General features: G+C 36.8%; 1 protein-coding gene across 2 annotated transcripts in view; it reads right to left on the bottom strand.

The window, feature by feature from the left end:
• The window catches only part of CHN1 (chimerin 1), a 124,877-nt gene that overhangs the window by 28,092 nt on the left and 82,044 nt on the right, over positions 1 to 14,741 (bottom strand). For both annotated transcript variants that reach the window (XM_067549214.1, XM_067549215.1), the window contains one exon: positions 5,620 to 5,697. In XM_067549214.1, the coding sequence (XP_067405315.1) occupies positions 5,620 to 5,697 (78 nt within the window). The remainder of the gene's footprint in view (positions 1 to 5,619; positions 5,698 to 14,741) is intronic.

Genomic DNA, 14,741 nt, shown 5'->3' with positions numbered 1-14,741 from the left:
ATTCAACAAAAATTGTGGCATTTGTTTGAGCAATAGAATATTGTTTTGTTTTTTTAATTGATATTTAGACTCTGGATCACATGATCCATTTTACCAGAGGGTCCACATCACTTGATACAATGTGTATGTACATATAACAGATAGAAACTGGAGGTGAAAACCAAATAGAGTCCTTAGATGTAAATCTATGAGTAAAAGAAATGTAAAAGATTCCTCTGAAAGAGCAGATGATAAAGGAACTTTACTGTGCTATGTGCTACAGCTAATTTGGAGAAAAGCAAGTGATAAGCTATGACACACTATGTTTGCTCCTTGAGGCAAATGCCTTGACTGCATCATTACAGGCAGCCTTTCTAAACTTCATCATATAAGTGAGCTAGTCAGCTCCCAGGGCCATGCACGTGCAAAGGCATGAGACCTACAAACAGAGATGTGTAAAGCTATTTGTGTCTGGGAAATGTGCAGTAGTTTGAGTAAAACAAGGATTTGAACAAAAAGCCATCTTGTTTTTAAGCAAAGGAGGAAAGCTTGAAATTGAGGACTGGCATCTAAAACCAGAAATGGTAGACTAGTTTTGTGCTGCATAAAGAAAATGCCTTGGAAAAAATAGGGCAAAAGTACCAGTAATTGACTCCAACTTTTGTTGGAGAGAATGCACTAAAGCCTAAACCTTAATGGTATTAAAAGCTATCTTAAAGCCTATTATCAGTTTGAAAAGCAGAGATACAGAATCTCTGAGATCTTCCTTGAAGCCTTGAGGAACTTTAAAAAAGCTTTTTTCCCTCTGGATTTATGGGAAGAAGAGGTTTTTTTTCATTTTTCTTTGACATTTTAAATGTCTAAAAGAAACCTCAAATTTCTCAGGGTTCTCTCATCTCTGTGAAAGTGTAACGAGAGAGACTGTTTTTTAAAAACTAGAGACACACTCAATTTGTTATCCAAATGTTAATTTGTGTGTAGTGAATCCTTTAACAATATTCTGAAATAATTTAAAAAGAAGGTAGATTCAGATCCTTAGTTGTTGAAGCGATTTACTTCAATGGAACCAGGCCAAATTACACCAGCTCAAGATTTGGTTTCAAAAGAATCAGCTATGAAACCATGTGCATTAGTATGAGAAGCTATGAAAAAATGTATCCAATGAACATTTGAAGGGTCTGTCAAATTGTTTTTTCCCCTGTATCATAGGCACTTTATCTTTCAACTCTAATAAGTCTTAGATCAGGTCTACCCTAGAAATTTTTGCCAGTATAATGTCAGTTAGGTAGATTTTTAACTACGTTCTTATGCCAGCACAAAGCCCTAGCATTGATGCAGTTATACTGGCAAACAAATGCTTTTGCCAGTGTAGCTTATTTGTTCAGGGAACTGGTATAAACTATACTGGCCAAAGCTCTCTTTTAGTGGTGTAAGATGCCTCTTCATGAGAGGGGTCTGTTAGTATAGCTATATGATCAAACCTTTTCTAACAAAGACGTGCCCTCACTTCAATCTCCACTTGTGTAAAACTTTAAGGTCATATTCTGCCTTCAGTGACACCATACAAGCCCTTTGATTTCAGTGCAATGGAGAACAGTATTTCGCCCTTAATGTCTAGTTCTCAAGGATGGTGTTATGACGACACATAAGTATTAGTTGCATACTAGGGAATCACAAAAAGAGGGTTAATCAGCATCTCTGCTGACATATGAAATGGAAAAATGAGTCTCAATGGAATGAAGTTTTGGTTTTGAAGAGGTTAAGTTAGCATGTGCATCAGTAATTTATCAAAGCAGTCTTGCAATCAGTAGTACAAGCATGTTAAATTAGCCAATCATGCTCTGAAAGATACTAAACAAAGTAACAAAGACAACTACAAATGCTGCAGGAAAAAGTTAGATAAATATTCTTCTGGAAACATTTCCTTTTTACCATCACAAAATAAGTAAGACAACATTTTAGGGGAAAAAGATACAGGAAAATGTATCTACTGTAACATACAATTCCAACCCTGCTTCGACAGACATGAACACCTCCTTGCTTCAGTGAAGCAGCACAGGAATAATCTGGGTAGAAAAGTATTTTTGCACCTTGAAATATGGACATTTATGAAATGTCATCTTAAACGAATTCCTTATAATTACTATGTTTGGAATTGCTTTTTTTGCTTTTAATAATAAAGTTTATATAAAAATACAGAAAATCAGATGTGCTTATATTTTATCACTATAAATATATTTAACATTTACCTCTTACCCTGGAGGTTATATATTAAAAACTCACTCTGGCTTGCCATTTGTAAGTTGTCATTTCTTTTTTTTTTTTTTTTTTAATTTATGGAGATAAATTAAACAGAATTCAGTCACAGTGAATTTGTATGTGAAATGTGCAAATATCACATCATAACCACACAATCTAGAGAATATTATAGTACTTGCAAAATGATGATAATTAACTGTGCTAGCATGGTCCTAACTTGAACCGTTCAGAATCATCCACAACCAGTCGGGCTGCCCACTTAAGGCAGAAAATAGTTTTGGATGAATGCTAGACTTTCACTTGGCTTAAACAAGACCACGTATTCAAAAACAGTTCTATCAACACAGAGCTGAACTCTAATTTTCAAACCCTTTTTCTAATTCCACATCAATCAAAATTTGTGTTAGCAGATTTATTTGAGACAACTCTTGATGATTTAAAGGGGACAGCTTTTATATTTGTGCTACAGTCCCATCTCCATTTGTATTTACAATTTCTCCAGTTCATTATTCAACAAAAGACTATTTCTGCTACTGCATTACAATATTTCTAAGTGGCTTAAAATTTGCTAGAGGCAGCAGCCAAGTCTTTTGCAACTTTCCATGCACCCAGCAGCCAGCAGAAGAATGCAATAAGCAGCCACACTGATTTCCAACGTGATGGTTATGTCTGTAACAGCATACGCAACAAAAGTAATTCTCCATTTCCGCTCCCACAGCTATGCTATGAGGCACCTCCTACCTCAAGTGCTTTGTGAAACATTCTAACAAACAAAATAAATTAACAACACCTCACATATGTATACCTGCCTTTTACTCCCAAAGGAACCAAAAGCACTTTACTGACTGTACATACACAGAGCTGTACAACAATTCAGACAGGAAGTAAAGAAGCCTACCATTCTCAAGTGTAAGGTACAGAAGGTATCTAGAGAGACAATACGACATTTCCAGGTCAAAAGTCTTCCAGGACACTTCTATCCTTGTGAAAAGTGACGTGACATGGTAGAGCAGTAGCCTGGAAAGGGTTAAAAGATCCCTGCCTATCACATGGCTGGGCAAGGAAGAGGAAGCTGAGCCCAGGTACTGAAAAGTGTGTCCTCTCTTCCCCTGGTTGGTGCATGCAAAACAAAAAAAGCCTATGGGGGTGGACAGCATCCAGCTTGGCCCATGGAGTTGCTTTATTTTGTGGAATTTATAGTTTGTGTGTTCAAACAATACATCGTGCCCTGAAGCAAGGGCCTTAATAATACTTTGGCAGGTTGTTTGCTTCCTTTCCAGAACCGGCAAAACAGCTCACCACCATGCTAGTGACCTGAGATATTAAGCTGGTGATTTAAAAGGATTGTATCTATACTTTTCAGATGAAAATCTGACTGTCATATTGAGCAATAATGCAGAAAGCCACATAATCTACTGCCTGCTGGTGATTTCAGATTTGTGGCACGATAACGCTAAAAGGTTTATAGTTAAAAAAAAAGAAACAAACAAAAAGAAAATAGGGATTTTAAAAGCCATTGTAAATGGGGTAATGGCCAGATTTTAAGCCTGGCATTCATGGCAACATTCTTAACAGCTAAATTTACTATCATGTGCTCACTGGTACACAAGTTTCTGTTCTTGTGAAGAAATAGAAGAATTCTTATTTATTTATTTTACAAAAGGTATCTGTTTACACTGACTTCATTTTAATGGCTTGGTGGAAGAAGTGTACTTTTAATAGGTGTATTTTTCTAATAGGTATACATTTAAGAGAACAGCAGTACAATAGTAATAAGAACAATAATCTTCCTGGAGGAAAGTTTGTGCAGTATTTACTACTTAGGGTCAGGTAGTTTGTTAAAGCAGCTAGGATAATAAATTAAAATTTACAATGAAAACAGAAAAGAAAAGAAATAGACTAACAGGAGTCAGACCACAGAAATATATTGAGATCAAAACAGAAATATATGCTATTTTATGAGAGCAGCTAAGAAAAAGGCAGTGTACAAAATTAAACATAAAAAGTATCCTTATATATACTGGTATCCATGGGAAATCAGTATCTATTAGCACCTGTGATTATCCTCAGAATCGAAGACAAAGGTCTCAATTGCAAGGCAACATTTTAAATCACCTGTACTAGCCAGGTTCTTGCAAAAATATACTGCGGATTTAACTGACAGCCTGCAGGATTATTCTGTGCCAAATGTTCATATTAAATGTTAATTTTCTATTTTTATAGTATTTTGTATACATTTTTCAAATTTATACTTTATTGGAGGAGGTACATCTAGCAGAACATTGTGATCATGAAGCTTTCCAATTTTAGTGATGATATGAAATTGGAGGCTGTGTTAAAAAAACAAATCAAATGAGGAGTATCTGAGTACTGGAACTGTAAGTAAAAAATAAAATATCAGATGGAAATGGAAACAAAAATATGGGAATGTCATCAGATTCCTCGCTACAACAGTCAAGATTTTCCCTTGATGCTAACATTAAAACAAAACAAACAAACAAAACCTTCAGGGAAAAAACCCAACAACATGATCTGTGTTCCAGGCACTCAGTGTAAAGTTAGTATAATCACTCCGTTCACTTATACAGGCTTCCTTATACAGACTGCCTGTTATGTGATGAATTTGGTTGCAAAAAGCTGAATTTCTAAGACTTTACATGATCATTACAACAAATACATACACAGAGTACATGTATTGTCATGCACATCTCAATGGATGAAAGAAGAATATAATTTATAAAAACACATTAGAACAATAATTAGAAGCTACATAAATGTGAAAGCAAATTATATTAAAATGAAGAGTAGGTGCTTGTGTCAGCAGCTTCAATAGTCCCATGGTAAGCCATACCCCTTTCATCAGAGTCAATTCATTAACACAGGAGAAAAGCCAGAAACTAAGGGAAATGCAGACCATCTGCTCAATCCAGATGCAACAGAACATGCTTCTTATATCCAATGCTATTTACCAGCAATGAACAGGGATAAAATCTGTTTAATTTTCTAATCAAAGATTGAAAAAAGGTATTTTCACATCTTTGTATCACAAACATTAAACTTAAACAATAATAATTAAAAGATAGCTTTCTCACTGTATCCCACTGCTAACTTTTCTCTGTCTATATATAGAAACAATTTTAATTAACAGATACCCTAGGTACAGTAAACATATTTAAGCATTCAGCAATAAAATCCAGATTTTACTGCTAATTTATGTTTTTAGATGTCTAATTGCTTTAACTAGCAAGAAGATTTTAAGCTGAGATGTTTAAGTTTAGTAAAAGCCATGCTGTATATATTTACTTGCAGTCTTGAAGCTATTCTAGAACTAAAAAACATTTTCTACAGCTCTACATTGAAAAATGTAGGATAATTTCTTACCTTGAAATTGTGAATCTTTTCATATTTTGGAATATGTTCATTTTCTTTCAGCGTTGCTCTTCTGACAAGTGATGTCAACTGTGAATAAGCAAAAAGTTTAAGAGGTTGCCAAATTGTCACTGATGATTTCTGAGAACGCAGTCTCATTCCCAAGGCTGCTATCAATAAATCTTGTTGACGGCTCTCTTGTTTTGAGTTGTGAACTGCAGATCTATTAGCTTTTAGCCCTGACCAAGACTCTTTGGATGGCATTTTAGAATTGACAGGAAAGAAAAATAAAAAGCTATATTGATCTGTGCTCTCTGTAGATTAAAAAACAAAACCAAACATTTCAGAAACCTAAACTAATCTGGAGAAAGACACGTTCATAGTGATGATGAGGATGCACTTCTTATAAAAAGGCTGATGTAACTAGGCAGATTCTTCTTGCTTCTGTTGTTAGAGGGCTCTAACATGAATTTGAAAAGCTTAAAGATCTGGGATATCAGTAAAATTGAATGTTAATATAAGAAAGCCCAGTGTCTCTTCATCCATTTAAAAAAACATGTTATTTAGTCAAATAATGCATTTCTAAAAGCTCTCATTCCTGCTCAATATACTGATGTCCATTTTGAATGAAAGATGCTCACATACTGCATATAATCTGTTTCTAGCAACAGACACTCTGCTAACCTCAGTCTAGCAAAGAGGGGGTGGCAGGATGGGCTTTAACAGTCAGGGATGAATTAGACTGGTCACATTACAAATGCTGATAGCCAATGAAAAAACAGCAATAGTATTTAAGTACTGTATTCCTTAACTCACTCACTCCACCTCCTCCTGTGTAAGGCTTACTTGCTGGCTCAAGGAAAAATATCAGCAGGAAGATAATGAGCAATGAATGAGTCATGCATCATTACAAAATGGCATCTTTTTGCCATTTAAAAGCTGAGGAGATAGCAATACATTTTCATGCTTAAAAATACTGTGAACAGATAACCCAGGAGAGACTAAGGAAAACAGCTCTGTTTTTGCTAAGTATGAAGTGATGCTGGCAAATGGAACCAAACTCTATTAATGCTAAGCATAGCAGTCAGTGAAGATTGTTTTTCATTTATAATGACACTCTTCTTGTGTTTGTTGCATAAAAATGTGTTTAACAAACTAACTCTGAGTGGAAGAAGCATCAGCTTTTTCTTCTCTCCAGTGCAGATCTCAGCATTTAAAATGTATCCCACCAAGATCTCACCTCTTTAAATCACCTTTTCCATCCACAGACCTGGGACTGGATTCGCTGTTGCCCTGCAGCTTGCATAAAGGTTTACATCTGCACAAAATGAGTGCAAAGTGGGTGTAAAAGAATAGCAGATCAGAAGGGTGGTGTTTCACACCCACTTTGCGCTAGTGTAACCAATTACAGAACGCTAAGGAGCACTGGAGGATCTGGCGGCTATGGTTGTGGCTGACACTCAGAGTGAGACATGGTCATGGAGGGCCTGCATTGCATGCACAGACTTGACCAACCAGCCAGAGCGCAATCCCCATTTACCCTGCCTCCTCCATCTAACTCCAACACCACAAACATCCTCCCCTTTGCAGTAGTTTTGACCAGTTTTTATATCCCACTAGTCTATGGGTGATACCTAAGACAAACAGGAATGTGAAGGCTGATGGGCAGAAGCTGCATGGAACCAATTGATGTGAGCTTTGTGAATCAAGATGCTTGAGCAAGATTTTCTGATTTTTCTGCTTGGCCAATCTCTTGCCAGGTTTGCAAAATATCCTGAATCTCAAGTCCAGGCTCAGCTTGAGTGAGTTTAGATGCAATACAGACTGGTACTGCTACTGGTAAGACATTGCTTCTGGATAGCCATGAACCAACATGTTGCCTATGGGCTGCAGATGTACCGCAGTGGTGGTTCCTAGACTGGCCACATAAGCTGTTCAGTTCAACTAAGACAGGGGATTGGTTAGCCAGACTCTGAATACTGCTGCCCAAATTACTTGTTGGGGTCTGTTCCTGCCATTACTCTACTGAAAAATAATTGCCTAACTGCTGCCAGATCTATAGATTTTAAGCACTCCTCTCTGCAGAAATATCTGGCCTTAATTTTGACATACCTAATATGAATCAGTGTCCATTTCTTGTGCTGTCTTATCTCCATCCTGGTTCGTAGAGCCCACACACAGTGGAATGAATGTGGGGGGGAGGGGGTGGTCCCAGAAAAGTAGCAGGGGCAGAGAGAGGCTACCATAGCACATATGTGGAAGCAGGTGGGGAAGAGATGGTCACACAGGTGAAATGGAAGCTGGCTGGGCCAAACAGCTCACCCATTTCCTCAGGGTGCTGACATTCTAGGGCATATCCCAGCCACAAATTTCTGGCTAAGATGACACATCACAATTCCACCCCTGAAGTACCAGAGCTGGTAGCATTCACTATTAAATAATGTACAGTTAAATCCACAACAGTGGAGTACATCCATTTCAAAAGGGCTCCCAGTGACAGCCAGTTCAGCAAAGGAGAGACTGGTCCTGGGAACCAAACATGGATGTCTTCGATGACCTTGTGGAATACTAATGCCACAAGGCCAGCAACTAACCCCCAAGTTCCTCTTCACTTCACTCACCCCTTTAAACAAATAAAATCACAGACACAGTATGTTAGGTTACAAATGCTCTGAAGATGCACTGAACTAACAAGAAAATAATATATTTTCCAGTTCAATTACTAGCAGAAATAAGCCAGCCATTCTTTAATGATAAATTTGCACTGAGACAATTATCAGAACATACCCATTAGTTCTTTGTAGCACTATAAATGATTTTAGTTAAGAAGTAATATAAATCATTCTGATTTTTCCTTTTTATCCTTTGGCAAAGTGCATATTTATAGTTTGACATACTTATTTCTTAGTTGTCAATTTCCTTTTTCATATGTCTAAAAGACTGATTTATTTTCAATTACACTTTAGAATCACATTAGTAGAAAATGATTTCTGGGTCCTAGAAAATTAAATCTAGAGAACACCAATAAAAAGGTAAACAAAACCACCCAACAGGGAAAGGTCACCCACTCACTGCTGTAATTATGAAAAAGGTTTGTAATCTGAAAAGTAGCTTTAAGATGAAGTAGTGTTAGAATTAAAATGCATTGTGTTAGAAAAATCTACCTACCACTGGTTATTAGCCTTGCATAAATTAGCTTCACATTGTTTATTGCAAGGTATTTTCTGATGATTACACTTATAGGTATACTATATACAGATACAAGTATAAGGTATGCATAGTATTTTTATTTTTTATTATATATGATATAATTTTTACATCCAATCAAACTATGTTACACAAACAAAATTGAAAGTCAGGCATTAAAAATTATGAAAAAATAGTATGTGATCATGCAATCAAAGACTCCTATGTCATCCTATGTATCATAAGGTATACGCACAAGGTTGTATAGGCAATCTTAATTCTGACAGTTCCTAACTGAGTACTTAGCTTTGCAACCTTAATATTCTTTTACTGAAGTTTTTTGGATGCTATTTCCTAACTTTTTTCACAAAACAAACTGAAAAAACAAAAGGTCCATTGTGTGAAGCCATACTGACCCTCAGCTTGGGTCATCAGCAGGATTCAAACCTTTAAACTTCTGCCACATGAGTTAACAGTAACTATTAGTACGCTGTTATCCTCTATGTGGACCAGCCATTAAAGTCAATAGATGAGACACACTCTTTGCCGGTGGGTTTCACAGGTATTTGATGACAGCAAAGGAAGAGAGACTGAGGACATTTGTGTTCAATTCCAGGTTCTGTAGGGAAGTGTTGTCTAGTGGTTACAGATCCTACTGCTCCTGTGCCCTTAGCCTGTTCCCTAGCCACCCCATTCCAGCTGCTCCTGCCCCCTTCTTCCCCTCTGTTCCTACCCACCTCCCTACTCCTTGGCTTCCTGCCCCCCTCTCCTCCTTTCTGCCCCTCCACCGTTGGCCCTTGCCCTCCCTCTGTTCCCATCCACCGCTTTAGCTTCTGCATGCCTCCCCAACCTCCCATCTAGCTCCCCATCCCTCCGCTTCTGCCACACTCCTCCTCTGCTCCTACCCAACTTCCTAGCTCCCTCCACCATTGTGGCCCCTTCTTTGCTTCTGCAACACGACCTCTTACCATGATGCCACCATACAAGCACCTATAACCACTACCAAGTATAACAGACCAGTTGCGCTCTTTTTTCTTTTATTTGTGAAATCCTTTACACTGTTGCAGAATTTGCTACTCTCTTCAAGGCATTGTGAGTTGTGACCTGGTTTTTTCTATATAAGATTGAATTAGGCTATATACACTTATTTTTGCTAATCTCAGCACCAGTGAGATCTTATTTTATTATGTATCAAACACAGAAATATTTTGTACAGTGTTCCATGGCTTACAATGCATTCTAATGCGTCATTTTTTGAGCTACTAGCTATGTTATAAAGCTTAACTCAGTTATCACATAATTCAAAAAGTACCATACACGATATTTTTCTGAAATGGTAAGTCTACACATTCAGTATTTGTTAAATAATAAAATAAAACTACTCAGTAGAAAATGATGATAATGGGCCATTCCAGACGCACAGATCAGCTCTCTAAAATCAGAAAATGCCAAAGTCAAGCTCGCATGGACAACCTCTCCTCTCGCTTCTTGTGCATGTTCATTATAATATTGTGTTCAGTATCAGGACCACCTGGGTCCTCTTTCAAATACAACAGTATACTATTTTTTTCAACCTTAGATACACATGTAATATCTTGCAGTTTTTGTCTCTCATATGGTATTTTTACTGCTGTAATGATTCAATATGCTTTTATTGATTTAGACTTTGTATATAATACATTCTCTTTGCTCTAAGGAATTTTAATATTTGTCAGAAGCTATATCAAATACATTTTCTTTATAATCAGCAGCACAGCCTCTCTTACGCATGTGGCAGGGAATAAAACATTTAAAAAGAAACGTGATTTGCTATGCACTTAGCTACTTCCTAGTGTTCTCACTACATAGCTAAGTTAGCCATGTACATGTGTCTAGAAAATCTTTCCTTGTCTGCACACTGAGAGTGTATTTTATGGCTCAATAAACAATTTTCAAAGCATAATAAATTGGTCAAATTGTTAAGCCAAGCCCCAATTTTCTCCAGTACAAAACTAATCAATGGCTATCTCCATTCCAAATCTCATTTTCCCAGACATTTCAGCTATAGGGTGGCTCCAAAAAGGTCACAACATTTTGACTTTGGAATTTGTGACCAGTTTATTTCTTTTTCACTGTCCTTGAACTTGAATTTTTTTTCCCCCCCCAAATACGCAGGATTTTCAGACACAATTTATCTACAGGTAGAGACAATGCATAAAAAATTTCATCCTGGAAGATGACATTTAGCAAGTTATGAGCAACGAAAAACAGGAGTTTAGAATGGAAAGAATCATGCAACCTCAACTATCAAGAAAGTGGTTGCCATTTGTCCTGTTATAATTTCATATATGAAAACAGCACCACCACAGAATTTTGCTGTATAAAAATAAATGCAGTCCCAACCTCTCATGTCAATAGGTAATACATTGTTTTTAGAGATGTATTTCTGCAGAAACATATCTTCAAGAAAAATAAAATATTTCCACAGTTCCACTGCATAACTGCTGCATCATGTTTATATAACTCTCTGAAGATATTGACACATATTTATTCTGTGTGTAACTCTGTATGAGTTAACAGTTATACAGAGATGAATTTGCTTTTAGAGCTGGCTGAAAAGCAAAGCCTATTATTGAAAACATTTTGATTGCCAGTTGTTTTCATTTAAAAAATAATCAAAATGGACCCATTGTTAAGTTTTTAAAAGATTTATTGTGAAATTTTTAAATTTTTATAAACTTTTATCAAAAAGTTATTGAAATGGTTAACACTTTCATGTCAAAATATTGATAATCATTTACATTTTAACATTTTTCATAACAATTTTAATAAAATCCAAAATACATGCAACTTTCCACAAAAAATGTTTACCATATCAACATTTTTCCACAAAAAATTGGTTTTTTTTTTAAATGTCATTTTTTTGTTAAAAAAATATTCGTCAAGCTGTATTTGTGCTGTAAAATTCAACTGTAATTCTATCTTTCATATGTAATCCTTTATTTGAAAAAATAATTAATAAACCAAAAACTAAGCTAAAATAGGAGGTATTAAAATTAAAAAAGCCATTAAAATTTGTTGTGCAGTCACTGTGCATAAAGTGTGAATTGTGTTTTGTGTTACTATTTTATGCATTACAGCTGGAGTATATTAATGTTATTATTTATGAAGAATTTTAGATTCATGGTAATAGAAAAGATGGTAAGATACAGAAATATAATGCTAAAAGTTTTAGCTGAACATAGTTTTCTTACACAAATGAACACACTTTTAAAATAAAAAAGATCTTCACACAGTCAACTTAAAAAGTTGTTATTCTACGGATTTAGTTTTACAACCCTCCATTCACTATAGCTGATTCAGCTCTGGGACCGTCTGGATTATTTTGTTACTACAAACATGATTTGTTTTAAGTTTACTTAGACACAAGTTATAAAAACTGGCCTTTTGGAATGACAAGTAGAAAATGCAGACTGTCAAAAACAGTCCACTGTGACTGTTTATCTCTATTACTAACTCTAAGCCAAAAACAGTTAACATTTTCTGTGCTGGAGAACAATAGAATCATAGAAATGAAGGGCTGGAAGGGACCTCAAGAAGACATCAACTCCAGTCCCGTGCTAAGGCAGGGCCAAATAAACCTTATATTATAGTGAACAGGAAATGACACTGAAAAGTATTCCCTTACGTACAATATTGCAAACAATTTTATTCCTGTGCCATTGGATTACATGATACATTAGAAGAAAGTACCGCAAATATATTAGAAGCAAGAGGAAGAGCCAGGACAGAGTAGGCTCATCACATAATGAAGGGAGAAAGACAATAACAGAAAACATGGAAATGGCAGGAGTCCTAAATAACTTTTTTGTTTCAGTTTGAACCAAAATGTTTAGCAGTGACTGGATGTCTAACATAGTGAATGCCAGTGAAAATGAGGTAGGATCTGAGGCTAAAATAGGGAAAGAACAAGTTAAAAATTACTTAGACAAGTTAGATGCCTTCAAATCGGCAGGGCCTGATGAAATACAAGGAGCTGACTGAGGAGATAGCAGAGCCATTAGCAATTATCTTTGAAAACTTATGGAAGATGGGAGATTCCAGAGGACTGGAAGAGGACAAATATAGTGCCAACCCATAAAAAGGGGAATAAGGACAATCCAGGAAATTACAGACTAGTCACCTTAACTTCAGTACCCAGAAACATAATGGAACAAATAATCAAGCAATCAATTTGTAAACACTTAGACGATGATAAGTAACAGTCAGCATGGATTTGTCAAGAACAAATCATATCAAACCAACCTAATAGCTTTCTCTGACAAGATAACAAGCCCACTGGATGGGGGGAAGCAGTAGATGTGGTATATCTTGACTTTAGTAAGGCTTTTGATACAGTCTTGCATGACCTTCCCATAAACAAACTAGGGAAATATAGCCCAGATGGAGCTACTATAAGGTGGGTGCATAACTGGCTGGAAAACCGTTCCCAGAGAATAGTTATCAGTGGTTCACAGTCAAGCTCGACTGACATATTGAATGGGATCCTGCAGGGAATGCTCCTGGTTCTGTTCAATATCTTCATCAATGATTTAGATAATGGCATAGAGAGATCACTTAAAAAGTTTGCGGGTGATACCAAGCTCAGAGGGGTTGCACGTGTTTTGGAGGACAGGATTAAAATTCAAAATGATCTGGACAAACTGGAGAAATGATCTGAAGTAAATAGGATGAAATTCACTAAGGACCAAGCAAAGTACTCCACTTAGGAAGGAACAATCAGTTGCACACATACAAAATGGGAAATGACTGACTAGGAAAGAGTACTGCAGAAAGGGATCTAGGGGTTATAGTGGATCACAAGCTAAATATGAGTCAACAGTGTAACACTGTTGCAAAAAAAGTGAACATCATTCTGAGATGTATTAGCAGAAGTATTGTAAGCAAGACATGAGAAGTAATTCCTCTGATCTACTCTGCGCTGCTAAGGCCTCAACTGGAGTATTGTGTCCAGTTCTGGGCACCACATTTCAGGAAAGATGTGGACAAATTGGAGAAAGTCCAGAGGGGAGAAACAAAAATGATTAAAGGTCTAGAAAACATGACTTATAAGGAAAGATTGAAAAAACTGGGTTTGTTTAGTTTGGAGAAGAGAAGGGGGGGGGGGAACGTGGGCGGGGGACACGTGATAACAGTTTTCAAGTACATAAAAGGTTGTTTCAAGGAGGAGGGAGAAAAATTGTTCTCCTTAACCTCTGAGGATAGGACAAGAAGCACGTGCTTAAATTGCAGCAAGGGCGGTTTAGGTTGGACATTAGGAAAAACTTCCTGTTAGGGTACTTAAGCACTGGAACAAATTGCCTAGGGAGGTTGTAGAATCTCCGTCATTGCCAACTTGTTCTTAAAAACCTCCAAACACATGTCAGGAATGATCTAGTTATTACTAGTCGTGCCATTCCGTTGTGCATTAAACAATGTTTGTTCTCTTATTCTCTTCCCAGGAGATGCGCACACACGTTTAATGTTAGAGAAGGCAAGGTCAAAGAACTGCATCTTGCACTTAGAGCAGAAGGTGGTGATGTTTGTGATGGCCTTAGCTCAGAAGGGAGAGCGAGGGTTCATTTCAGTCTTGGGATGGCTTGCAAGAAAGTTCTGTCTTCAGCACAGATGAGCATTACTGAGTTGACTACACCCACAGTAGATCATGGCTAGGAAGGTGTTGAGCTAGGACTGTTACTTACAGCGCAAATTTGCTTGTTTCACTATTACCTCATCTTTCCATTCCCAGACGTATCTGTCTCATTCGCCTTGTCACAAACCAGGATTATGAGATGTCTGGGTCAGGGACTGTCTTTTTACTTTTTATGTCTGTACAGTGCCTAGTAAAATGGGGTTACTGATTGAGGTGAAGAGGTGCTAGTATAATATAAACAGTAAATAACTACCACCTTCAAATACTATTCTGGAAA

This window comes from Emydura macquarii, unplaced genomic scaffold, assembly GCF_026122565.2.
Source record: "Emydura macquarii macquarii isolate MOO-44397 ecotype Brisbane River unplaced genomic scaffold, CSIRO-AGI_Emac_v2 contig_1253, whole genome shotgun sequence".
NCBI lineage: Eukaryota > Metazoa > Chordata > Testudines > Chelidae > Emydura > Emydura macquarii.
Note: the sequence above shows the minus strand (reverse complement) of the source record. Positions and strands in the feature narration are given on the sequence as shown.